At 47.9% G+C, this 26,130-nt stretch overlaps 1 protein-coding gene across 2 annotated transcripts in view; it reads right to left on the bottom strand.

Moving 5' to 3' along the window:
* The window catches only part of SEPTIN8 (septin 8), a 33,160-nt gene extending 15,662 nt beyond the window's left edge, over nt 1-17,498 (bottom strand). For both annotated transcript variants that reach the window (XM_083871543.1, XM_083871544.1), the window contains exons 1-2: nt 17,413-17,498; nt 903-1,017 (exon numbers count right to left, since the gene is read on the bottom strand). In XM_083871543.1, coding sequence (XP_083727669.1) covers nt 903-1,017; nt 17,413-17,442 — 145 coding nt within the window. In that variant the 5' untranslated portion in view covers nt 17,443-17,498. The remainder of the gene's footprint in view (nt 1-902; nt 1,018-17,412) is intronic.
* Nucleotides 17,499-26,130: the final 8,632 nt, after the last annotated feature.

The raw sequence follows: 26,130 nt of genomic DNA, 5'->3' as shown, positions 1-26,130 counted from the left end.
ACAGTGATTAAAAACATATTGACCTCTGCTGCAATTACCCTTCTGCTAAGAACAAATCAGTGAATTTCAACTGTGATTTCAGCCATGCTTTTTATTTGTGGTGTGGATATGCAGAAGTGACTTGGTACAGCACAGGCACCTTGTGTAAGTTGTCAAGAGAGTCACTGCACAGTCTATACAAAGCCATAGGAGCTGCTGCCTCTTGATGTATTTCTGATGGTCTAGCAGGTTACAATACTTCAGAGATCATACATCGTACAAGAACCAGCCAAAGCAAAAATTATGCTCATCTCACCACTGGAAGGAACTGGTCTCTAGTATTTCAGCCAGCACTGCCTGCTAGATCACATCAATCCCAAAATTAAAAGCCAAGAATATAATGAAGTTATTTTAAAGTCAATACAGAACACTCCCCCTCCCTTTCCAAGCACAGGGATGACCATGCTTCACACCCTCTGACCAGGGAAAGCACTGACCAGGCACAGCTCAGACACAAAGCTCTTGTGCCCAGATTTGGGGTGCAGGCTTACACTCAGAAATAACCAAGTTATCAACAGCAGCTCTCACATAACCCATGGTGCATCTGACTGTATCTACTTAGACATCATACCCAGCAAAAGCTGCTCATGCCAGCCACCTCAGTTTGCATATGGAAATACTTAACTTGCTATATTCAGCCTTCCTTTGATCCTTCCTATTGCAAAGCTATTGCAGCAGATATGATGAGCAATACCCCATTTACAGATTACAGAAATTCTCCTGGTTTGACTCAATGTGCTTTTTAAGTTTGGCGTTTCTGACTTGCTCAAGTCACTGCCAAGGCTCGTGGCATAGCAGGACACTGGAGAAATCCTGGTCCCAACCTCTCCCCGTGGCTGTTTGCAGAGGAGGTTTGTGCTCACCCACACAGAGGATGTTGAAGCTGAAGCCTTGTGTGACAGACTTGCTGACCAGCTGATCGGGGAGGCTGTCGAAGCCCACATGGCCCCCCAGGGAAAGGCTCCTCTTCTCTTCATTCTGGCAGGGAGAAGAAGGCAGATTAGCAAACTGCACTGAGATGGCAAATCAGATTGATGACACCCAGATCACCCACCCTCCTGGACACTGCAAAGCCCAGCAGTGCCCTCAAGAGCTTGTGTTTCACACACCACAGTGCAGACCCCAACAGCCCCCCAACAAGAGGAAAGAGGGTGTTAAACACTGATCTTCATGGGGAGTTGGGAGAACTAAGCTACCAGGCTCCAAAGTAAAGAAAACACTAGTGTGAGCTTCAACTACATGCAGCTGGGAGAGATTAGCAAAAGAAAACCTACCACCGCGTGTTTTACCCCTCAATTATCTTTGTCTTTTTGTATTTTATTTTCTTAAACCCTCCAGCAGTGAATACAGCCTGACAGACTCTGCATTTTTCCCTGAGTACTTGCCCTTCCCCCTTTGCTGTTGCCACAAGCAGCGAGGTTTGTTCACTGAGGCTCTGGGAGTGCCGGTGGCACAGGAACCCTCTCGCTTCACCATCTGTGACCACACAGCTTTCCACTGTTCCTCTGCTGTTCCTGTTCCTGCCTCCCCCGTGTGCACTTTGCTCTCCCTTCTGTTTCCTCCCTCCCCCAGAGAAGCTGATCACCTGTAGAGGCTTTGCTTAGGAACTAAGACAACAAAATCCGAGGAGATGACAGCCCTATGACCTGTGCTATGACCTAGAAAGGCAGGGCAGAGCAGCTATGAAGTCCAGCAAAGAGGGGCTGACAGAAGGATAATTTCTCTTTCTAGTGGCTAAAACCAGGACAGTTTGGAATTTCAACAGATGCACACCTCTCTGCACAACTAAGAAATGATGTCTGAAACCAGAAACCAGACCACCATCCCTGGAGCCCCTCAGGCACTCTTACCTACCCATGGAAAATCAAGGAGACAGGATTTCAGAGAATGAATCGTGATTCACTCACCCTCACCTTTGGTAACTGATTTTCTTGTTTTTCTTAATGACCAGCACACACAGAAGATGGGAATGGATAGAATGTCTGCCCTTGGTTTGGCTCTGGTTCTTCTGTCTGTTCCTGACAATTGAAACTTAATGGCCCAGCACTAAGACTGAGAGACAAGAGCATCCCTGAGAAGAGCCTAAGCTGCCTGTCAAACTTAAATGAAGTCAAGAGGAAAATAAATGATGTGATAAGCCTTGCATATTGCTCTGTGCCTGCAGTAAGATTGCTAAACAAAACACAAACCTTTGCTCAACTGCATCTTAGACAAAGCCTCCTTTAGCTCTGCTTTTGGTAGAACAAATATTCTCAGCCTTGTAAAATAAACCATTTAAATCACAAGAACAACTTGTGAACGGCTGAAACAGCTTCTATGCTTCATACACAAACCTTCGAGCTGTTCTGCTTAGCATTTTTTACCCACTTTCAGATTATTTTAGCCCAGTGCTCTCCCAAGGGACTCCCTGGACAAAAGCACAATTGAATCATAGCTGGGCTCCTGTGATCCATCCTGTTCTGTCCAACCAGGATCAATCACACTCACTAACTTAGCAGAAAGAGCAATCATTTAAAGTTTCCATGTGCAACCAATGCCAGCAATTAAGGTTTTGAGATGGCCAGAGTTTAGGCGAACTAAAAATAAAAATGGCCCCTAAGACAGGGAGATCTCCAAGTTTAACTTCATTTCACCTGTCAGCACAGGGAGATGCTACAACTCAGATATAGGATACAGGGTGGTTTAAAATGGATCTGTGCTGCTCCAGACAGCCTAATGCTGAACTGCGGATCTCACATGGGGTGGTACAACTGCACTGGGAAGGGGAACCTGGGACACGTGTGCTGGGAAAAGACTCAGAGTTGATTAGAGCTGATTAGGTCTGGTTTTCCCCTTGAGGAAGAGGCTGTCTTAAGGTGCAGGAACCCACTGCAGGCACCAGCTGAGCTCGAGGGGCTTCCTCAGGCTCTCAGCCCAATGTCTCAGCCCCTGCTTCTCATCCTCTCCGTGTCCCTCTGAGCCACCACTTTACAGAGCTTAAAATGCCAGTTCCCACCACTGCAATGCGGTGACAGCCGAGCAAGCTGTTCCCACAGAAAGTCACCCAGTTTGATGGTTACACTTTGTGTCTTTTCATTTTAAATAATAAACAAAAACAAGCAAACAAAAACACAAACCAGAAGCCTGGAATGACATTTCGGATGGGAAATAAATAAAGGCTGCCGATGGCTATGATTAGGCTGAAAGTGCCTGAGGCTGGGAGGAGGTTTCCAGGCAACAGGCAGCACCACTGCTCGAGATTTTAAAATAGGCTCCAGCTCAGCAAGGCTGCATTGAGAACTCAGTCATGCCTTGGCTGCAGGAAACCCAAATGCATCCGCACAGGGCTTTTTCTCTTCTTTTTTTGGCACTCAGTCACCGCTCACTACAGGACAGGAATACACCTACTCAGAGCTGCTCACCGTCTCTTAAAGCTGCTAAACCAATGAGCCAAACGTCAGTGGAATAATTTTTGCCAGTGACCTTGAAATGTAATTTCCTTCATTTCTGTAAGCAGCAGAAATAACCTGGTTCAAGTTCAAGGCACTGCTGATACCAAAGCAGAAAACCATTTGCTGTGCTTGCAGTGTGTTAAGCTGTCATTCAGTTCCAAAGGGATTTTGCTGTGTTAGGATAAACAATGGCAACAGATGCTGGCAAGTAATAAGACTAAGAAAATAAAGAAAGGGAGGTGAAGTTTTTACTGTTTTATTCTATCCCTCCAATCCATGGAGCTTGGAAACCTGACAGCCTTGTGAATACAACCATTACTTGTGCTCACTTGTGGAGTTTGGTGTGTGGACCTGTGCTGGAGAGGAACCAGCCCACACCCTGATGAGCAGCCCCAAACGAGCAGCCCTTTTGGCCAGCTCCCACATGTCAGGGTGCCTCAAGGACAGCTTGAAACAGTTCACCTGCTAGTGAAGACAAGGTCACACTCCAAATAGAACCGCTTCCAGCAGGAGCCAACCTGCCACACTCAGCATAAATAATCAATCCAGAACACAAATGCTGCAATAAAGGAGGGCAGCAGTAATGCAGCAATGTGGGGATGTGTTGGGGGGGGGGGGGGGGGGGTTGTTTTTGTTTGTTTGTTTTAAACAAAAGCTAAGGATTTCAGTAGAACTTTCTCCATACTTTGTGGCAGCAGTGAGACTGCCTTGCAGGACAGGAGCTGGGCAGGTCATATGGCAGAGACAGATGGGATCAGCCACCACAAGAGCCAGGGAGGGACACAGCCCTGCCCTTTCCACTTGCACTGGTCCCTGCAACACTCCCATCCTCCACAACACTCAGTGTGAACCAGGTCCCTCCATCTCATAGCCTGTAGAGACAACTCTGCTGCTTCCTACCAGGCAGGACCCCATCCTGGGGCTGCAAATAACCACGAGGCAGCCAACCTTTCTTGAAGCCCATTTCATCATTGTACAACATGATAATTAAGAGTCTGCAATGGCTCCAGGTGAGAACTCTCACTTCAAACAGCAACTGCAGCCCTGAACATCCCTTCTTGGGTCATTAATAACATCCTGTGATGGGGCAGCTACCAAGTTTTTACCTGCAGTCTTTGAACATGCTCTTCAAGGATTTCTGTGCCTTGAGCTGACCTCCAGGCTTGAAGCCTGGAGAGAGCCAAGGGGATAAATCATATTTTAAATCTGGAATTTTGTGGGAAATGAAAGATTCATCATAAGAGCAGAATTCATGTATTTTCAAATCCTAAGTCTTTTAAACATTTTCACAAATCTTCTGTCCAGGCAACAGGCACAGAAATGGCATCTGAGGGCATGGCCACAGGAACAAGAGCCATCCCAGAGGGACACACCAATCTTTAGCTCTGATTTGACAGAAACATCACAGAATCCCTTTCTTAGCACGCAGCAGAAAGACAGACATGTCCTTGGTAGCACAGATGGACACATTTAGCTGAGCACCACAAGAACTGAAACAAAACCTCCAACCATAGTGCTTCAAATGTGCTGCCATGCACCAGGCACCCCAGCTCCTGGACACACCCTGCTGGGGGCTGAGGATGCATTTGGGATGCACAATGGCACACCAGCCCATTCCTGTGGCCACAGCAGCCCAGGGAACCAAAAGCTGCTCTTCAAACCCAATGTGGCCTCCAAGCCCATCCCCAGCAGGGCTGCCAAGGCTGTGCCCTGCCACAGGACCGCAGGGCTGGCAGGAGGATGGAGCAGTGTTCCTGTGGGCTGCTGGCCACAGACCACATCCACTGCAGATGATACGGTATTGGGCCCTTTACTGCAAGTCAAACAAGAAAAGGCAGCAGGAAAACACAGAGAGACCAAATCCAGATCCCCATAAGAGGGTCAACACAGCATCACATACTAATTAGACTTCTCTTCATAGACAGATTAAAGAAACCTGTGGGAAGTGCACAAGCTACAGCTTCCAACTGTGTGCCTATGATTCTTCAAAATATAAAAACCCCATCACAGTTTCTCTTCATGCTTCACCTCCAAATTAGCATCAGTTTCACTCTGCGTCATTACATTTTTCAGCAGCTTGTTCCAGGAAAAGTGGTTTTACCATTGCCTGCACAACCCAGGGGAATGTCAGCAGTGGGACCAGCTCCATGTTCAGCTGCCCCTCAGCTGCAGTGCTCCTAGCTGGGGCTCCTGGTGCAGAGCAGTTTAGTGCTTTTAGATGTGCTGCCCCTGCTTCCTTTGCTTTCACCAGGAGCACTATAAACAGGGTGGACCTTGTATAGAGAAGATCATTCTGGCATCATTTGGTTTTTAAGAAAAAAAAAAAAAAAAAAAAAAAAAAAAAAAAAAAAAAAAAAAATCTCTAGAAGTATCGTCTTTCAATTAATCCCACCACAAAATTCTCCTTAGTGACATGCTTGTGTTTCCTGCTTGGGACAATCCTTGGGCTTTTTTTCCTGAATGATGCAGGTGAAAGCATATGGGTAAACAAAAGCGTAATTGAATGCTACAATCATAAATAGTGATACTTATTTTTTTTTAATGGTGATACTTATTTTTAGGAACCTAGCATGATGGGACTTGTAATGTAAACCCTGGGCTCTGGTTCATCAGCGTACAAGCAACTGGTGAATAAAACCAAGAGGGAAAACAAAAAGTCATATGATTTAGCTGATAAACAGTGATGACTCCTGGTCGTATACCCTGAGGGATAGCACAGAACTTTTCTGTATCTGAGCTGCCCTTTCCCATTTCTACAGCCCAAAAAAGCGTAAGTGAGAAAGATGAACAGCTGACATTTTCCAAGGCCAAAAAGCCTACAGGGAAAGAAGGAAGGAAATTCGGTTTTCTCTCCTTTCTGCTACATGAATAGGGCTTACACTTGAGCAGTGACCTTCAACCCAAAGGTGTCTGCTGCTCCCAAATGCTCCCTCCAGCACCTCTGCATCCCCAGCCCGGGATCTGTGGCTGCAGCTCTCCAATGCCAGCCCCACACAGGGAGAAGCTTGTGTCTTCCAAGAGCTCACTAGGCAGCTGTATTTCAGTTTCTTCTCTTTCCAGAGCTTTCCCATTTACATTTCACATACACACACACACACTTAGAAAACACAAAGAGGCAACAACACAACATCTGCATGACACTTATTCACAGCACTTCAATTCCCACTACTGAAGTAACACTCTTGTTTTTAAATTCCTCAATCCTGGATATCACCCTGACCTTACAGCATGACAAATCCTCCCGTGCTTTGCAGCCTGGGTGCAGGCACTATCTGTGTCACCCCGATGCCTTGCAGCAGGTCTGTGGCACTGGCCACTCCCAGGGGAGCACTGCTGTGCCCTGCAGGGAACACGTGGACATGGAGTGCCAGGCACACACAGATCCTTTCCCCTCTGATTTACAGTCCAATCAAAACAGAAGGAAAAACTAGTGCTAGCAGATTGCAGGCTCCCGAGCAGGGTGACTGGGAGAGCAGCAGGAGGAAGAGCAGGGAAGGCTCCCAAACCCTGCCCTGCACAGCCACGCTGCTGCTGCAGAGCTCTGGATGCTGCTCGAGGGGCTGGCCCAGCACCAAGCACAGCTGGGGACTGCTGCTGGGCACAAAACAATGACTTCACCCTCTTGATGCCACATCCACAATCCACAACAGTGTGTGCAACACAAAGATTAATACATGCACCAGTGGGGTTTGTAGGATGCTATTCCCTTGTCCCCTGCATGGAAAGACACGGAATCAGGAAATCATTCCATCCTGATGCAGGGAGTCTCATTTTGCAACCGAGCAGAGAAAGGACTGAGTGATATTTGGCTGTTTATCCAGTCCAAGCAGAGCAAGCTGGTCCCAGGTACAGGCTCATGTGTGCTGGCACAGCAGCAGCTGCAGTGCCAGCCACAGGCACTGCCTGGCCCCTCTCAGGCTGGGCACTTCGGGCAGCAGCTCCACAAACCACGAACAGGGAGGGGCTGCTTCAGGGGCCAGCACATGCAGGTCCCTAGCCCAACCCCACAACCTCCCCTAAATGCCCACCACTGCAAGATTCCTTACAAAGGCACTCGTAGTTATCATCATTTCACAAGTACACTGAGTCATGGAGCAGTTGAGTACTTGCCTAGAGACCTTTGGGCAAACAGTGTCATAAGCCAAATTCAGCTTCTTTGTCCAAGCAGGCACTCCCTGGGGCTTGGCCCAGCTTCTGGATCAATGCAGAAAAATTTGACAAATTACCTCTCTCTGGAGAATCTCTCCATCTCTGAATGCTGGCTCAATAAATGCCACTTGACATTTGCAAAGCAACAGCAGTGAGTGCAGACTCATGTTTCCATGAGGAAAATATCTCTTTTGCCTATCTCAGAGCTGAGGGGCAGTTAACAGCAACACCACACCTCATGTACAAAAGACACCTCTGTGGAGTGAGCAACATTCAAAACACTCACTAACACACATGAAAATATTATCCATCTTGTACTCCCAGGCTAATGACTATTATATATAGCATCAGTGAATGAGATTGCATCAGTATAACAGCATCAGTGAAGGAGATTGCACTTTGCAGCCTATTAGGGAGAAGGAGATGGTCCAAGAGAGGTAAGGAGACCAGATCTGACAGTGAGAGGATTCTGAGCATAGCAAGTCTTAACAGAGGGCTCAGCAGAGGTGGAGCAGGCATGACCTTGTGGGTGCCTTTGGCACTGGAGACAAAATGAAGCACACTCAGCTGGGGCCTGCCAGTGGAGCTCTCAGCGCCTCTTAAGCTAAAATCATCACATCTAAATGGCACCTAATCTCAAGGAGATTTACAAAGTGCAAGCACACACCCAGTTCTGAAGGTTTTCAATTAATCTTAAGCATGAGCTTAAAATTTCAGATCCTCATTGTGGAGCACTTAATAACAGGCTGAGGAAAGAAGAAAGAAAGACAAAACAAGCCCAAAGGTGTGGGGTTTCTGCTGATTTACCACTTGTCTTACTATACCAACAATAGAAGATGAAGAGCTTCATCTTCCCTGCTGCCTCCTGGTCCTGCCCACTCTGGTGGGTGACATGGTCAGTCAGCCAGGATGCACCTGAGACCGTGAGTCTTCTATGCCTGTGCAGGGAGGGCAACTGTTGTTTTTCCCTGTTGTAGCAACCCTAAAGAGCTGTAAAAGGTAACATGGTGATGCCTAACACTGCTCTTCCCTCCAGCAAAGGCAGGGCAGAGCCCCAAGTGCCTTCCCTTCCTTCTGTTTTCCAACACGCAGTACACAGGAGCACAGCCACATCTAAGCCAGCTTTCCATGCGTGGGACGTTGTGCCAGCCAGCCATCTCCAGTTGCTGCATGCTCACAATGAGCTCTCAGCCTACACTGGAGTCCCCCCAAAAAACCTTGTGCTAAACCAACACAATTCCCAGCCCCCTCCTCTTTCCCCCCCCTAAATCGCTCTTCTAAGAATGCCAAGAATTTTCCCAGACACTCAAGCCTTTATTCATATCCCTCCTGGCTCCCAGCTGCACTCAAGGCAGGCAAAAACATCACTGAAGAAACCACATATGGAGTCACCACCAAGACATGCCAAGTAAAAATTAGAGCCACTTTATGTTACAGAAGCAAGAAGGCTCAAGAAATGAGGTTCTTGCCTTTAACTTTTGGACCCATTTTTATGAGCTCTTCACAAACTTTAAGACCAGCAAGTGACCAGTGAGTGCACTGGGAAGTGCAATGCCCAGCACCTAGGGAAAACAAATATTTTAAAAAACCACTGGTGCAGTGCCAAGGTTTCACAGTGTGCCCCAGGGCAGTCTCAGGGAAGCAAAGGCTCTGCTGCACACCAGTGAAACCCAGCGCTGGGCACACACTGCAGCCTCCTCCCCATAGCAGATGGACATGGATTGCAGTGAGAAAGCCGAGCTCCTTTGAAGGGAGGAACTCCTTAGGCAAACTCCTTAATTGCTTTCCTGTATCCAAGGTGCTGGTGCCAAAAGGAGCCCGGATTCCTGTGGCACACCTTGTGCCGTATCCCGGCAACCAGCCGGATGCAGGGCACTCCCAGAGCCAGCCAGGAGCAGGGACCTGCACACTCCACGTGTTCCCCCTCTGCACCAGCCTGCTCCCTCCAACACTGTGAGCACACAGCTGAACCGAGGGCATTGCCTCCAGCTCCACTTCAGCCCCAGCAGTCTTACCTCCTTCAAAAAAACCACAACAAACCGCAGAACGCAAAATAAAAATCCTACACAGCTACAGAATCAAATGGCACAGGCTTAAAACATCAGTTTTTGCTGATGCTCAAAGCCAAGTCTCAAGGGAGAGTAAAGCTCCTCATCTTCTTACACCACACACATCCAAGACGATCCATTCACAACCTGTGAATGCAACATCAGTTTTAATTTTCTGCAAACAAACTGACTGTTTTTGGCTTAAATTCCTCTCTTTTTTACACCACAAGCAAAATTCCCACATGCTTCTTTTCTTAAGCTGCTATTTAGTGATTTCCCTATAACATTTATAAAACCTAATTAATTAATTGTGAGGTCTTTCCTAATCAAGAGAGGATTAAATGGGCATTTTGCCTCTATCACAAGTCCTGGACCAGAGTTTACAATGAAGCAAAGCAGGATTTACCAGGCATTATGTATACAGTGTTTTGCAAACATGAAAACTGCCTTTGAGAATAAGAAAAGTTGGTTAAAATAAAGAAAGCTATGGAACCAAAAATGAAAGACATTTCCTCCAAAATGACCTTAAAGGATGAGAAAGTTCAGCCTCTCGGCAGCCTGAGAATTCCATCCCCCACCAGCTATTCAAAACTAAGCGAAGTCCAAAACACAAATAAAACTTCTTAAACAGACTGAAAAAAAGATCCCAAAACACAGACAAACGCCATCCAACACTGCCCTAGTGAGTTTCTTTTTAAAATTATTTGTTCAGAAGCTGCTGAGGCTTTTCATTTAATGGTCTTTCCATTTAACCCTGTCAAGAGTCTAATCTTAGCACCTTATCTAGTACAGACTTTCCCCAAGTTCACCCAAGGCAGTGATGCATTCCCAGCTTACACTCAGCTGCTCTAAGCTGAGGAATCTCTTTGCTTTCCCAGCATCCTTCCATGAGGAAGAGGAGACGCTTGGCAAACACAAGTGGCTGTGGGACAAAGCCAGGAGATAAAATGAGTGCCTACCCTTAAGGACTGGAATGAAAAAGGTTTGGAGCAGTTTAAAAGAAGCATTGAGGAGAGGAAAAAGGATCTGGATCCCCATCACTCCAAACAAGCCACGCTGAATAGCAATCATGAAGATTATTTGCTTTAGTTACCACTTAAAATAAACATGGCTAATTCCCACATACATTTCCAGAATTTATTGCCCAATTACAATAAATACTATTATCCAGTATATTTTTAGAGAAGGGAACCAAGATATAATGGGAACCCAAGAACTTTTGGTCACTACTGTATGCTTTTTCCCAGTTTGCCTTATGCAACCATCCCACAGCATCTCCACAAACAGATCTTCCAGCTACTGACCACATCTTCTTGTAATGATGCCTGGAAGACATTAGAAAAAGAATATCCCACAGTATACCACAGCAACTCAGCTCCTCTGAGGGCTAAACCAGAGTCATCACACTAATAAGCTGACTGCTATATATCCTATTAACACATGCCTCCAGAAAGCCTCCAAGTGTATTAGCACAGAATACCTTTAATCTGAAGAATCAAGGCAACGGAAAAAAAGGAAAAGAAAACCTCTATTTGAAAAATACATGTAGCAAAAAGATAAGCTGAAAGGATTGTTTGTTCTGTATGAAAATACAGAATAAATCTATATTTAGGAATATGAGATGAAAGCACCTTTGCTGCAGAAGAAGGGAAGGGGAACGTTGCTGGGAGGCCAGCTGCCAGCCTCCCTCAGGCAGCATTTTCCTGTGGCAGAGCTGAAAGCCAGGATCAGTGTGGCTCAGGATGGAAGGCTGCTGTAAGCAGGGTCTGGCCCAGAGACCTGGCAATGCCCTTCTGTCCCCAGCTGCCCCCACACTCCAGGCACCCCAGGAAGGCACACACTGTGAAACACAGTGGGGATGGTCTCCTCTCTCAGCTACAGATCTCAGGACTGCAGGGGAGATCCTGGCAGACACGAGAAGGTTCCATTTTCCAGTATCACCACAAGCTCTGGGAACACACTCCACAGCAGCCAGGGCTGAGGGCATGCCTGTACAGCCCTTTGCAGGCAGAGGCTGAGGGCTGGGTCCTGCTTCTGTTACAGCCAGAGCCGGCTGAACCGCTGGGTGCCTGTGGAGGACTCAGTGCATTCCCCACAGGTTTTCTTACACACAAAATGCAGACTCATCACAGCATCTCATGTGATGGTGAGTGAGGATGGGAGAACCCCAAGCCCTGGAGGGAAATGCAGCCCAGGCTCTCTGGCTCCACAGCTCCCGTGACAGTCTGCTTTGGAGGCAAAGCAGCCAGAGAGGGCAAGAGCGCCGGGACAGGGTGCTCCATGGGAACCTTGCTCAAGCTTTCTGACATCTCTGGAATTTCATGCGTGTGGGAGATGGACACTTTTTGGTTTCACAAAGGAATCTGAACATCTAAAAGTGGCGCCTTCACAGCCCTGACCTGGTCAGCCACAAGCCGAGAGCAGCGATTAGGACTGTATCCAAGAATCCTGTGGTTCTCACTGACACCACTCTTTTCTGCATGTCTCCCATCACCCCGTTGGGAGGATGCTGATTCCCTGCCTGGGTTTACCTTCTGCATCCCAGTGTCACAAGCTGGAGGTGAGCGTGGCTGCTTGTGCCAGAGAAGAGGCTCTGTAAGGAAAGTACATGGCTGGGACTGAGAACAAACAGCACTTTTGGGATTTTTTTTCTTACTTGGGCTGTTCTGGGTGAAGAGGTGGGCTCTCTTAGCTGTCTGACACTTTTATGATACATGAATACAAATGCAAAGCTTCAGGTATAAACCCAGAGCTTGCTGCAGCTACACAGATGTGGGGAAGAGGAGAAACAAGCAGATTCTACATAAACGCAAGGCCCACCTCAACAAAACAAGTACTGCATAGGACAATGTTATTTCCAAAGGCTGCACAAACAGGGCATCTGAAACAAACAGAGCAGCTTCTCCCATCCACAGCCTGAAGTGTGTTGAAAACATTCTGAATAATCAAAACTAATCTCATAAACGTGCCCTTACCCTACACAGGTGGGGTGAAGCATGCAGTGTGCCCACGCCCTGTCTCCTTCAGTCCCATCACCTCTCAAATTCCTCCTCTTAATTGCACAACATAGGAAAAACCAAATCAGCATCATGCCAGTTTCTCCCCCTCCCAAGCTCCAAGCCAAAGGAGCACGGGAAGGAAAGGAGATGAGCGTGACTGTTGCTCCTGCAGACAGAAAAACAGCCCAGTGATGTGGCCCTTGGCTTGCACAGTGGTGCCTTGAGATGACAGGACTGGGGACAGCGGGGGCACTCAGAGACAGGGCTGTGCCTCTCCCCGCAGCTGGAGACTGCACTGGTATTCTGCCACAGAAGATAATATTTAGGGAGCTTCTGGCCTTCCAGCAACACTGGGGACTGGCTGACAGCTGCCACCACAGCACAGACGACAGGCCCTGACACCGTGCCGCCCTCCTGAAAGGGAGTTATTCTTCAGGCTCTCATTTGTTTTGCCAATGCTGAGGGCATACACGGCCCCAGCCTCTGCCAGCTCACGTCCTTCCACCCACTGCCTCAGCACCCACTGCTGTTATGAGTGGTTCAGAGCAGCTCTGGAGCTCTCACGCAGAACAACATGTTGCATCTCTGCTGCAGGAGGAAGAGACACTCCGGATTCACCAGCAGTGACAGCACCACAGAGGGGAAGAGGAAAAAGAAAAAAACAACAAAAATCTTATTCTGGGCAACATTTGTACCCAGTGCATACATTGAAAATAAGTGTTTAACTGCCATGGGCTGTGGTTGAGCTAATTGATTCTGTGGTTGAGGCAGTCAGAGCTGGCTTCCTGTGCGAGGACAAGCGGAATTCCAGGGGAAGGATCTCAGGGCTCGGAGATGCAACCACCAATTTGTCCCCTCCAGTGGAAGGCCATTTTCTGCATCGTTCCTTCCCAAAAAAGCACACGCTACAGGCAGGAGAGCTGGCCAGCACAGGGAGGGAAAGGGCTGCTCCTGCTGGGTTGGCTTTCTGGTGCCTGCTACCAGCTTGAAGAAAAATCTGTCACTTGTGCTCCACACTGCATGGGGGACCACTTGAGTTTTTCCAGGCAAAAGGTAAAATAACTGAATAGGAGAAACAGACAAGGAGATTTAGTCCTGGAACTTCCAAATGCTGCCAACTGCCTGGGCGAAAAAGAGAGCAGAGGGAATGCCTGAATTCAAATCAACCCTGTTCTCCACTGGAATTGAGCCATGGAAAGGTTTTCCTTGGGAGTTTGTTTAGAAGAAAATGTAAGCCTGTGCTTAGGACCTGCAGTGATAAGACTTCAGGCCATGAAACACAGAACTGCTCTCAGCTCACTCCTCAAGCCTGTATTTCACAGGCTAAGGCATCATACCGGCCCCTTACAGGGAAGAGGGGGTTTAGGCTGTGCAGTCATTAAGTGAACCCTGAGCTTACAGAAAGCAGCAGCAAAACATGAAGTTTATCACAATGTAGGCAGTTATGGCAGGAACAGGCACCATCCAAAGGTTCCTCTCCTCCCACCGAGCTGGGAGCAGGTGACAAGAAGGCAGTGGTGTGTAAACAGGTAGCATTCACACACAGCTGACAAACTTGCCACATCCTCCCCAAGCTCAGAAACTCGCTGAGACAAAGCAAATCCCATCATCTATCTCCAGCAAAGAAGTTGCTTTTCAGGTTTCCTCTGTATAAAGTGGTGTTTTTCCTGCAAGATCTTCTAAGGGACATTAATTTATTGTAAAGCTGCCAGTACCAGCCCAGCTGTCAATCACTTCCATGAAGGGAAATCTCAGGATTGGATGCAGACAGCCATCCCCAACCACACCTCACAGGCTGCCATGTACATGTGCCCAGTGCTCTCTGTCCTGGGCATCAATGTTCATACATCCCTGTCCAGGCAGGCAGTCGTGGTGTCCACACAGAGCAATCACCCAAAAGTTAGCTTTTCACATTAAACTCTTATCTGAGTCCAGCCTTGAGACTGAGGACACCTGCTTCTTCTCACAGAACTGCCCTGTTTGGAGCCCACTGCCTTTGCACCAGCATGTCAGGCTGTGGGTTAGTGCAGATAGTTAAACAACTGCTTTCTGTGAATTCAATGGGTTTTATTTAAAAAGAGACAAAGCAACAGATTTGGAAAAGCAGAAGTCTTACAGTCTCAGTCTCACACCTCATCCCATTTATTCTCCTATGCATCTCCAGTCACTTCTCTGTCACTTTTTCTCCTTCCAGCTTTTCCAAGCTCCTTCAGAGTTTCTGCATTTCAAGCACCTTCTGGCTTCCACTTGCACATGGTGGCTGGGCTGTTTCCCACTCAACATCCTTGCTAATACTGCCAGTGCCTGCTCCAGCGCAGTCACCACATGTGCTAACTCAGCACTGGACAGTCCAGGCAATGGAGAAGCTCTGAGGTTAAATGACAAAATAGAAGTATTTAATAAATATTTATTTCATAAACTTTATAAGTTTTCCTTCCATGCTGGTGGTGAGCAGCTCTGGGTCTCCAGAAGCAATGCCTGCAGCTCAAGCCCTGAACAGAGCTGTGCTTACCAGAGCAGATGAGCAGAAAACTTCAGTCTCCAAGGGTTGAAGCAAATCTCTCTCACAACACAACAGCCATAAAAACAAAGGTGGTGTTGAGCACCACTGGTGTGATCCTGCTGCCTCAGAGGCATCTTTCCATGGGCCAGCTTCCTTTCATTTGTTTTTGTTGGTAATTTCCAACAGCAGCCCTTGAAGGAACTTCATTGTGCTGGAGACAGAGGACTGTACAAGGGAAGCGTGCATCTAGGGAGTTTTCCAAACACATTATCCAAACCTAAGGCTCACTACATTCCAGGATATTAGTGTCAGCTGGACACTTATAAATAGCTTCACCAATCATGACCCATTGTGTATCAAAACCCTACTTCAGAGGCTTTTTCAGCATTACTTCCTACTGCAAATACAAACAGCTGGTAAAAATAAGTGAATTTATCATCACCTTTGCTTGGCAGTGACAAGCTACTCCCACATGGACTTCATGCTCAGGAAGCTGAGGTATGGTAATATAAATTGGCAACAAGAAACCTGTAAGCCCTGCAGAAAGAACAACTCAGAACACCTGAATCATGAGGTTTCCATGATACTGCTGGAGGAGCAACAGCTGAGATGCAAACTAGGGGTAAAGGAAACAGCAGCTGGGACAGACACCTGCCCCACATCAAATGGAAATGAGAGGTTGCTCTCCCAGAGCCATGGTCCCAGGCAAAAGGGAAACTGAGATCATCAGATCACCAGACCTACCGTGCCTGCAAATCCCTATAAACCCATCCCTGCTCCCTGCACAAAGCAAGCAGATTTCTCCCTAATGGAAGTTGGGCACTCAAGCCATGCTGGAGCCCAGCCATTTCCCTTTGGTGCCCAAAAGAGAGCCAAGCACCTTCAGGAGGGTTTTTTTTTCCCTTTATTTTTTTTTTTTTTTAATCAAAATGACAGAATATTCTTGTAAGTACACCAAGCATTCAAGTACCCACACCAAAAAAAAAAGAAAATTAATTTAATTTTCTCCAGAACAAGGCAATATTTTAGGATCCTGTAACACCTATGGAATCCTGCACATATAACACCAGGCACACCAAATTAACATTAAAAGTATTTTTATATGATACAAATGCAGAAAGAATTGCAGTGAGAATCTTTTCATTCTCCACCACTGTCTTCATCTTAATCTATGCCTCCCAGAACCTAAAAACATTAGCTTTCTTACATATGAGCCCAAATACAATTTTCCTTTATGCAGGTTTCAAGTAAGTTGCAGTCTTGAAAAGTCATTCCCGAGATGGAAACTTTTGGGCCAGGATTCAAAGAAATGAAGCAGGGTTTGAGATCCTTGGCAAAAAGAAGCTTACAGAGAAAACAGTAGCAGGGACTTGTTTGTGCTCAAATGGCATGCCTATAACTCAGACAGCCACCACTGCTGCTCCCATTTATTTAGTAATATCACACCAGACCACTCCGACTTTGGAGAGCTATGCTATTTAATGCGGTAAAAACGCTTTTAGCTCCCAGAGCGCACAAGACACACCACCAAGCTATTTAACGAGAGCAGCCTTCCAACACAGCGACAGAAAATCCAAGCTGTAGACAGAGCATGGTTTTGGGCCGGCAGATTTTAGCAGATTGACTTCCGATAGCAGTTACACAACATGTGAGCCGCAGGGAGGCGGCGGGGCACGGGTCACGCTCCATGTTTGCCGTACAGCATTCCCCGTGCAGCGGCTCCGGGAGCAGCCAGCCTCAAGGGTTTGCTCTGCTCGTGTTTAAACCAGCGTGCCTCTCGCTGTATTATATACACACCGCTAGGTTACTACTGCGGAGTGTTTGGATACCAGCGGTATGTAAACAATTGCTGTTTGGGAAGGTCTGACCCGGTTTCCTGCCGCCTGTCTATGCGGGGTGATGCATGCCTGCAGACACAGGGATCCCGGACACCCTTCACCAGCATCCCGGGTATCCCGGCAGGAATTCCCGGTGCCAGCACCAGAGGCCCCGGAACCTTCACCCTCCGGCCCCGGCGCGGGCAGGACCTTCCCGCAAGGACTTTCCCCGCAGCGCGGCGGGCACCGGCATGGCCCCGCTCCCCCCGAGTGCCCCCCGGTACCGCCGCCGGCACCGCGGCCGCGGGTCCCCCGCGGTGTCCTGGACCCGCCACCCGCCGGGTCATTTCCCCGCACCCGAGCGACAAAGCAACGCCAAGCTGCGCGGCCGAGGAGCGGCGCGGCCGAGAGCGGGGCGGTGCTCACCGAGAAGCGCTCCAGGTCGGTGGCGGCCATGGCCGGGGCTGGCTCCGCTCCGGCGGCAGGAGCGCGGCTATCGCTGCCCGGCGCGGTGGCTGCGGCTGAATGGATCCAATATGGCCACTTCCTGGAACTCCCTCCGCCCGCCGCAGGCGCCGCCCGCCCGCCGGGCCCGGGGAGCCGAGGGGCCGGGCCGGGGCGGAGCGGGGCGGGGGCAGCCCTCCCTTCTCGGCCCGCGGGGCGGTCCCGCCGCCCTCAGCGCGGCGCCCCAGGCCGCGGAGGGGAGAGGAGCCCGCGGGCGGCGGTCGGGCCCCTGCACCCCTGGCCCAGGCCCTGCCGGGGTCAGGTGCCGGTCTGGGGCGAGCACACGGCACGGGTGGCCCTGGCAGGGGAAAGGGGCTGTGAGCGCCCTCAGAACGGGGCGGTGTGGCTGCGGCAGGGCCGGGAGCATCCTCTGCAGGGGTCACACAGACCCATCTCGGCAAGGTCTCCATCCCAAGGACATCACATTCCGCGGGGCAGCGCTGCCTCTGCACCGAGGAGCCTCTGTAACACCCGGGAGCCGCACCAAAGTGACAGCTACAGCCTGGGTTTGAGCCGGCACACGAGACCTCACGGCCATTAACCCTGCTCGTGTTTATTCTAATTTGAAGTATACAACAGAGGGCTGTGCAGTCTTTCTTCATCGTTCCTTCCCACCTAAGGCCCAGAGCCAAGGCCGCCGGCGGTCTCTGTAAGGCCGGCATTGGTGTTTCCCGAGCTGTTAGCACAGAGCGGTGTCTGTTGCTGTCTGGTGCCCTCTGCTGCAGTGCAGTGCCCATGGACAGCTCGGCAGAGCCGGGTGTGCTCGCTGCTGCTGCTGGCTCACCGGAGCAGGGCTGCCCCGCTAATCTCTCTGCTGCCCTGGGTTTGTCTGGAGCTTTCCCCTCTGTCCCTGCTATGTCCTCACTTTCCCGTCTCACCCTCTCTCCTGCACCAATCCACTCTGCAGATTTGGAGAGCTGGGTTTGGTCAAGGACAAGTCAAATACTTTTGCCTACAATGCTCTTTGTGATGAGGGGACTCATGAGAATAATTTTGAAACCCCCAAGAAAATAATTCCTCCTACCTCTTGTCCCCTTCCACTATAAAAAGAGGACTCGGGGAGCCAAGAAAATAATTCCTCCTACCTCTTGTCCCCTTCCACTATAAAAAGAGGACTCGGGGAGTATTCTTTTGATGGATGGAAATAAAGCGCAAACGCAGCAATATTATATCTGAGAACCGTTTATTGATAAAAAAGGGTAAGCCTTTTTACTAAAGGGGAAAAGGAGCAGAGGAGGAAAAAGAGAGAAGGAGAAGGAAACAGAGGACAGAGTTACCACAAGAACCCCACTCGTCTGTCGGCATCACCTCAGCAGGTGGAACGTGCTGCAAACCGCGCTGTGTGCGCAGTTCCCGTGGCGGGCTGGGTGTGATTTCCAAACAGCAGCGGCTGCGTGTCCCTTCCCTCGGCGGGGAACAGGCTGCCCTGGCTTCGGGCGCACTCCCGGAGCAGTTTCAGGGTCCCGGGGTCGGGGAGCCTCGGCTGTGGGTGCAGTTGTGGCTGGGCACAGGCGGCGGCGACAGGCCGGTCCCCACAGGCCAGTGCTACAGCAGGCCGGTCCCCACAGGCCAGTGCCTCTCGGGTTGGTTTTCTCACCCGAGATTTAGGTTGTTTAAAGTCCTTGGCCCTCTAAAAGCCCCGAGTCGCGTTGGTATAAAAAAGTGGAGTCCTCAAGGCCTTGTTTTCAGGTTTTTCGTGATGTTTATTATTTGATATCTCAGAGTTTTTCTCTGCTCCCAGCCAAGATCTGGACAGCGGCTGAGACATGAGGGGACTGCCCACTGATGGGACATCACCTTACATTTATACAGATAACTACGTGTAGGTTATTTACTATTTTGTTCCAATGCCTAGTGCTTACACTAAAAGGGTCATTTCTACTTTGACCCAATGTCTACCTTGTGTCATCACCACCCCAGAAGATGGAGGACGAGGAAGGAGAGGGACACGAGGTACCACCCAAATCCCACCATCTTGTTCCCCATTTACCTCTATTCTAAAAACCCTAAAACTACTGAATTTTGCCTCTTCTACTGTGCTAAACTACTATTTTCACTTCCTGGTGATTCGCAAATCCTCTCCTTGTGCTGGAAGTTTCTCCCATGGGCTAAGATCAAACTCAGTGTCTTCCTGGGCTGTGCCAAGGTCTCCAACCCCCTGGACCAGCTCCACACCCCCCTGTCCAGGGCTCAAATTCCCTTTCCCGGGTCCCAGGTCATCCAAGGGGATGTCCTGGACTCCAACAAGTGCCAGGCAGGCTGGTGTGGCAGGCAGCACAGGGAACAGTGGCGGCCGTCGAGGTTTGGTACAAGCAGGGTTGGCTCGGCTCGGCTGCAGGCAGGCTGGCGGCAGTGCCCGGGAAGTGTGAGGGGTGGCCATGCCTGGGAAGTATGAGGGGTCTGTGCTCAGGAAGCATGCGGGGTCTGTGCTCAGGAAGTATGAGGAGTCTGTGCCCGGGAAGCATGAGGGGGGTCTGTGCTCAGGAAGTATGAGGGGTGGCCATGCCTGGGAAGTATGAGGGGTCTGTGCCTAGGAGCACGGCAGAGCAGGCAGTGCCCGGGGAGCAGGTGTCCATATTTTACCTCTCCGCATCTTTGATTCTACCCAAGCCTCCTTGTGTTCCACCTGCGCAGTGCTGCAAGAGTTCTGGGAAACACTGTTCGTTCCAGAAGGGCACTGTGCTTATGCTGGAGAAATAATACAGGATAGAAACTTAGATGTAGGTAATTGAAGAGGGAGGGCAAGGGTTAGAGGATCAGAGATTAAGAAGAAGGTTGTGTTCTCCCTTTAAGCAATTTCAAGGCATTTTCTGAGGTGGTGTAATCCAAATGGTTTGCTTTTTGAAATATGATAGATCTAGTAGTGCAGGTCAAAGGAGCTGTTTTTCTCTTTCCTGAGCAGACTGCCTACAACCAAATTAATTCTGCTAATCCATGTATTAGTTGTGGATAAAGACACTTTTTAAAAAATGTACTTCTCTAAAAAGGTCATTGCTGAACACCATCTGTTAATTTATTTTCACCAAAAATTACCAAAACCACCCCCAACCTTTTTGCTGTCACAGCCACGGCTCTTAATGCTGCCAGGGACAACAAAGCTGTCCTGCTGCTCCCTGGCACCTCGAGCCAAGCCTGAGCAGAGTTACAAGCTTGCTGAACCTTTTATTCATTTACTTCTTGTGAGCGAAATGTTCCTGCAGACCAGACATTCATTTTATCACCTTGTTTCTTTGGCTGATTCCCAAAGGTTTTCCAGTTCTCCCTGGCTCCCTCAGCAAAAATGTGGAAGCTACAATCTGATATTTCTGGCGTACAGATGCAAGTCAAACAGTTAATATAGAAGAAGAATTAACTTTCCAGGCTGCTTTCATATATTACAAAGAAGCAAAAAAAACCAGATAAAAAGACCTGAAAGTGGGGTTTTTTTGTTTGTTTTTGTCTCTTTTATTAAACTTTACAATCATCTTCATGAGTCTTTATTTACGACAGTGTAAAATTCTTGCTTAACACCTGCCTAAATGCCCTAATGCCAGGTACTTTTGGAGAAGCAATTGATTTTGGTTCATTAAGAGCTCTTTTCTGTTACAATAAAGTGCACAATGTAACAAGACAAGGCTCACAAAAGCTGATTCCTGTCAGGAAAATTAATTCACAAACACCGTAACTTTATTCAAATAAAGGAGAGGCCATGGAGTGTTTCCCCTGGGCTCTCTTAAAATTTTTAGAGGATGCAGCCTCCTTTTTATCCCAATTTCCCAGCCGCCTTTTCCTCTCTCTTTCCCCAGTGGCTGAGGTACTTAAGAGGTACAGACTTCCCGAAATGCCTAATGCCCCCTTCTAATGTATACCCTCCGTTTTTCTTTTTCCTTGTGTCTCTTGTTCTTTTTCTCTAAATCCAGAGATGTAGCACAGTCTTGAGTGAGTAACAGTCTGTATCAATTAGTGGAATTCCTATGCAATTTATGGTTCTGCCCAGTGCTTCTTTCACCTCTCTGTATCTGGCCTTATCTACCATCAGGCCCACAGTTTTTTTTTTTAGTAAGACACCTCCTTCTCATTCCTTTCAATCCCAAACAGTTGCCTGTTTCTGTGAGCTGCAGGTCAGATTCACAGCACAAAGGGAATTGTGAGACATCGCAAGAGATGAAGAGCCAACGCTGCTGCCTCTTGGCTCTGGGCTGTGCTGCTCTGGCCTCCTGGAGCCGGAGTCCTCTGTCCCTTTGTCCAGCAGCGCTGCCACCAGCGTGGGGCACGTCTCTGTGACAGCAGAGCACTGTATAAAAGCTCACAGTTATTTTTAATCACCTTGTTATTTCCAAAAGCACTCTGTTTTCAACGCCAAATCAAGAGAAACCCTGCTGATTTCAAAAGGTTCAGTTGCATAAAATTGCTTCGAGAGAAGCGACTTGGATTTGGTGACTCCTTTAACTGCTAATTGTTATACAAATTATTCCTAATAGCGCCGTAATAAATTTATATTATAGTGCTGGATGCTCCTGCAAGGACTATAAATTTCATGGAATATTTGTACCTGCTAAAACCACAGTGAATTTTAAGATGAGCTGGGGATTTTTTACAGGTGAAGACGTGGGACAGAGAGCACAAATGACTGGAGAGGCACAAAAGTGTCCCTGGAATCTCTTTGTCCTGGGGAGAGCAGGGGAAATGCCCCTCTCTGCATGGATGGTGGCATTGCAGCAGCACAGTTCTGGTGGCTGGGGAGACCAGCAGGAGGTGCTTCACTTCTTCACATTGTGAGCACGGGTACAGGCAATGGAAGTGGAGGGAGATTAATGCTATCACACAGCCCCTTTGGCTTCGTAGGCAGACACAGAGAGCAAGAGATCATCCCACCTGCCACATGAATACAGAAGCAAGAGCAAGGCCTTTTGAGGATGGCTCCAACTTTCAGGGCTGAATAAAATCCTCGATTTTTAAATCCAGGTGGTGCAGATAAACAGATCTCCTTCACGGTTTTCAATACAGGCCAGAGGAAGCAGCATTTAGATAACTATACAATTCTCACTGTGTGTCATAGGGATTACTAGAAATCAGATGATTTATAGCTACTCTTTTAGCATCAACACCACCAAACACTTTATTAAAATTTCATTGGTTGTTCTGACAATATATGGAGCTCATAAGGCATTTATACAGCAGTGCTGTCTTTCCAAGCTGGAAGTCAATTGGAGCTGTAGGTCCATTTCCATGCAGAAACAGACCCCACATTTCCTTGCTGCCTAATGCTAAAGTGCAGCAGAGGGCAGATTTAGATCAGCTGTTAGAAGAAAACTCCTTCTTGTGGGGGTGGTGAGGCCCTGACACAGGCTGTCCAGGGAAGCTGTGGCTGCCCCATCCCTGGGAGTGTTCAAGGCCAGGCTGGATGGGCCTTGGAACAACCTGGGATAGTGGAAGGTGTCCCTGGCCGTGGCAGGGAGGCTGGGAGATTTAAGGTCCCTTCTAACCCAAAACATTCTGTGAGTTGATGATTCTGTTACCACACTGAACCTCATGCCAGGTTTGCACTATTCTGTTAAAATCCCATCAAGTTCACAGGCACCATCTGAAACACAGAGGATGCTTGGGATGAATCCTTGTCTCATCTGTGTGAACAAGCAGTATTTAATAAATACAGACTCTGAGATACACAGAAAACTCTGTTTGGATGGCTGCTGTTAAGAAACATCTTCTCAACTGGTTACTGAGGTCCTTGAGTTAGAGCTGAATCCTTTTCATTTATGAGAAAATGCCTTTTATCTGTAAATATCTCCCCTCCCCCCCACCCCTTCACAGACTTTTGCTCAATTGTTTATCTATGGTAGGTTACTGCATTTCTCCATGGAACAAAGAAAGAGCTATTTTCCCCTCACAATGTGTGGTCTGTGTTTCACACAAAAATATCAACAAGAAAAGTGGGAAATCATGGGCTTCTTGATTCTATTTATTCTGGGAACCCTGATTTCATTTTTGAGGAAAATAAGTTTTCCTTAAGGTAAAAGTCCCATTTGTAGTCATTAAGCTAATCTTCACCTTTCTACAAAGCAGCAGCATCCTGTCTGACTGAGACTATGCTCCACATTCCTTTCTCTTCCTCTTTTGCTTCCAGCCTGGCATCTCATCTTCCCTGTGGCTCTGAGAATTTCATGTGGGAAAGAGTGAGACCTAGGGTACCATTTCCTTCAGTTTTGGGCAATAGAAACTTCTTTGCTTTTGCTAGATACTGTGCTTGATGTCTCTATTTGTTTATTTTTTAGTTTTGTGTGGTGTGGATAATTACAGTCATATAACCTTCACCTTCTTCCTCTGAGAGGGTGGGAAAAGGTCCCAGGTTCACTATGCAGTTTACTTCACTGTAATAATGATAATTTGAGTTTGGGAAACTTCTTCACAGGAAAGGTAACTAACTCTCATCAGTCACACCATCACACATCTTATCAGTCAGGCCAGCTCTCTACAGCCTGTGATGCAGAAAAAACAAACTGCAATATTTGTGTTTAAAAAGGTAGTAGTAAATTAATCTAATAATGGGCTTTGGTATATTGTTTTTGTCTCATTCAATACATGAAAAATATCAAGACAGTTGGCTTGAGATCTCCTACGAAGCAGCCCACAATATTCTGTAAATAGCCCAACAAGAAATACTTGCTTTGTAGGTTTTTTGGTGACACAGAAAGAGGCAAAACTTCTCATGCTTTTTTAAGGCTGGAAATTTTGGATGACTGATTAATAAAACACCCATAATGTTCCAGGATTTTATTATCAATATTAATAAAATTCATTCAAAGGGTTTAATTTCTGCCGTAATCAGATCAGTGTGATCAGCAAACTAAGAGGAGCTCATTGGAGCTGGTCCTCTGATACTTGGCACTCATCCTCAATGGTGGGCAACCAAAGGCATCAACATCTAAAGGGAAAGGCTGGAAAACAGGATGTGTGTGGTCTGGAACTGGCACAGATGATTAGCCAGATGTGTTGTTCTCTTCTTTATTACAGACAGTATAGAAGTTTAATGTGTTAGGTTACTAAGACCCACTGAAAGATTGTGAAAAGGAGCACAACCACGTGCCATGGGTTACCCATGAGAGAGTGTGTGTGGGACAGGTGGCTGGAGGCATTACCTGGGCAAAGAGGTCATTGTGTCAGGGCAGTTAAACCAGAGCAACCAGTTCAGACTTTGCATGGCATGAGGTGCAGATGTAAACATCCTGTCTCCTGTGACCTCCTGGCTATGTGTCCTTGTGCTCTGCAGCAATGGGGAGTGCAAGGATCTGCAGAGGCGAACAATCTCTGCAGAGACTGTAGCTCCCCTCTTTTTGGACCTTGACCCAATGCAAGTGTTCGGAGAGGCTTGGCTGTGTGGGTGCAGAGCAGTGAGGTGTCCTGGGAGCCTGGTGCAGGGAGATCCCTCTGCAGGAATGGTGCTGGGCTGGGGAAAAGACAGGTGGGATGTGACAGCACCCTTGTGGGTCTCAAGGATACAGGGCTGCAGGGGTGTGATGCTGTGCAGACAGGGACAGAGTGCAGCAAGCTTGAGATCTCCTCCTCTACCCCCCCCCCCACTCCCAATGCTTGAACCAATTCAAGCAACTGGAGCAACTTCTCCCTTTAACATTTGTAACATAAGAAAATAGTTTTTTATAAGAGCCTGTTATTCTGAATCATTTTCCCTCCTCCTCGCTCTCATTTGCAGATATGAACTATAATCCTAGGGTACAGCTGAAAGTTTGCAATGCAAAAATCACAGACTGCTGAGATTTTCTTACGCCTGCAAGGGATTCTAGTAAGGATCTGAACAGTGAAAGCAAGGCACAGCAATTAGTATTTGGATGCAGGGTCATTTTTAGCTCTCTACATAGGGCAGGCAATGCCATGAGCTATAGAGCATTGCAGAGCACTGCTCAAGTGGTTGCCTCAGCAAGGGCAAGGTTGCTGTTCAGGCCATGTGAAAAGGCAGTAATAGGTGTGCAATTCACATAGAAACACAGAGCTAATACAAGATTACACACTATTATTATGTGAAAAGCATTAGAGCAGCAAAATTATTTTGAGGAGCTGGTTCAGTGCCAGCTCATTAGCAAAAGATGAAATAGTTTTACAGATATTTGCACAAAGATGGAGTAAGAAGGGGAAAGAATGCCAAACACAATCTGTGGGAAAAGGCTCTTCTACCCTCAGTAAAGGTAAATAAGAGGCAGAAGGGAAGTCAGCATCAGTGAGGAGGACACACCTCACATTGCCTTCAAAATGGACACTTTGACACAGACTGATCATAGAATCGTTAAAGTTGGAAAAGACCTCCAAGATCATCAAGTCCAGCCTTTGACTAAACACCACCTTGTCTACTAAACCATAGCACTAAGTGCTATGTCCAGTCATTCCTTTGGGGATGGAGACCCCACCACCTCCCTGGGCAGACCATTCCAGAGTTGAAATCTTTACTGTAAAGAAATTCCTTTTGATGCCCAACCTGAACCTCCCCTGGTACAACATGGGGCCATTTCCTCTTGTCCTGTCACTGGTTGCCTGGGAGAAAAGGCCAGATCCCACCTTTGTACCGCCTCCTTTCAGGTACTTGTAGAGTGGTTAAGGTCTCCCCAGGCTAAAAACCTCCAGCACCTCAATGTCCTTCCTGAACTGAGG

Source organism: Zosterops lateralis (genome assembly GCF_965231275.1).
Source record: "Zosterops lateralis genome assembly, chromosome: 14".
In the NCBI taxonomy this organism is placed as follows: domain Eukaryota; kingdom Metazoa; phylum Chordata; class Aves; order Passeriformes; family Zosteropidae; genus Zosterops; species Zosterops lateralis.
The sequence above is the reverse complement of the archived record's forward strand: the minus strand, read 5'-3'. Positions and strand labels throughout refer to the sequence as shown.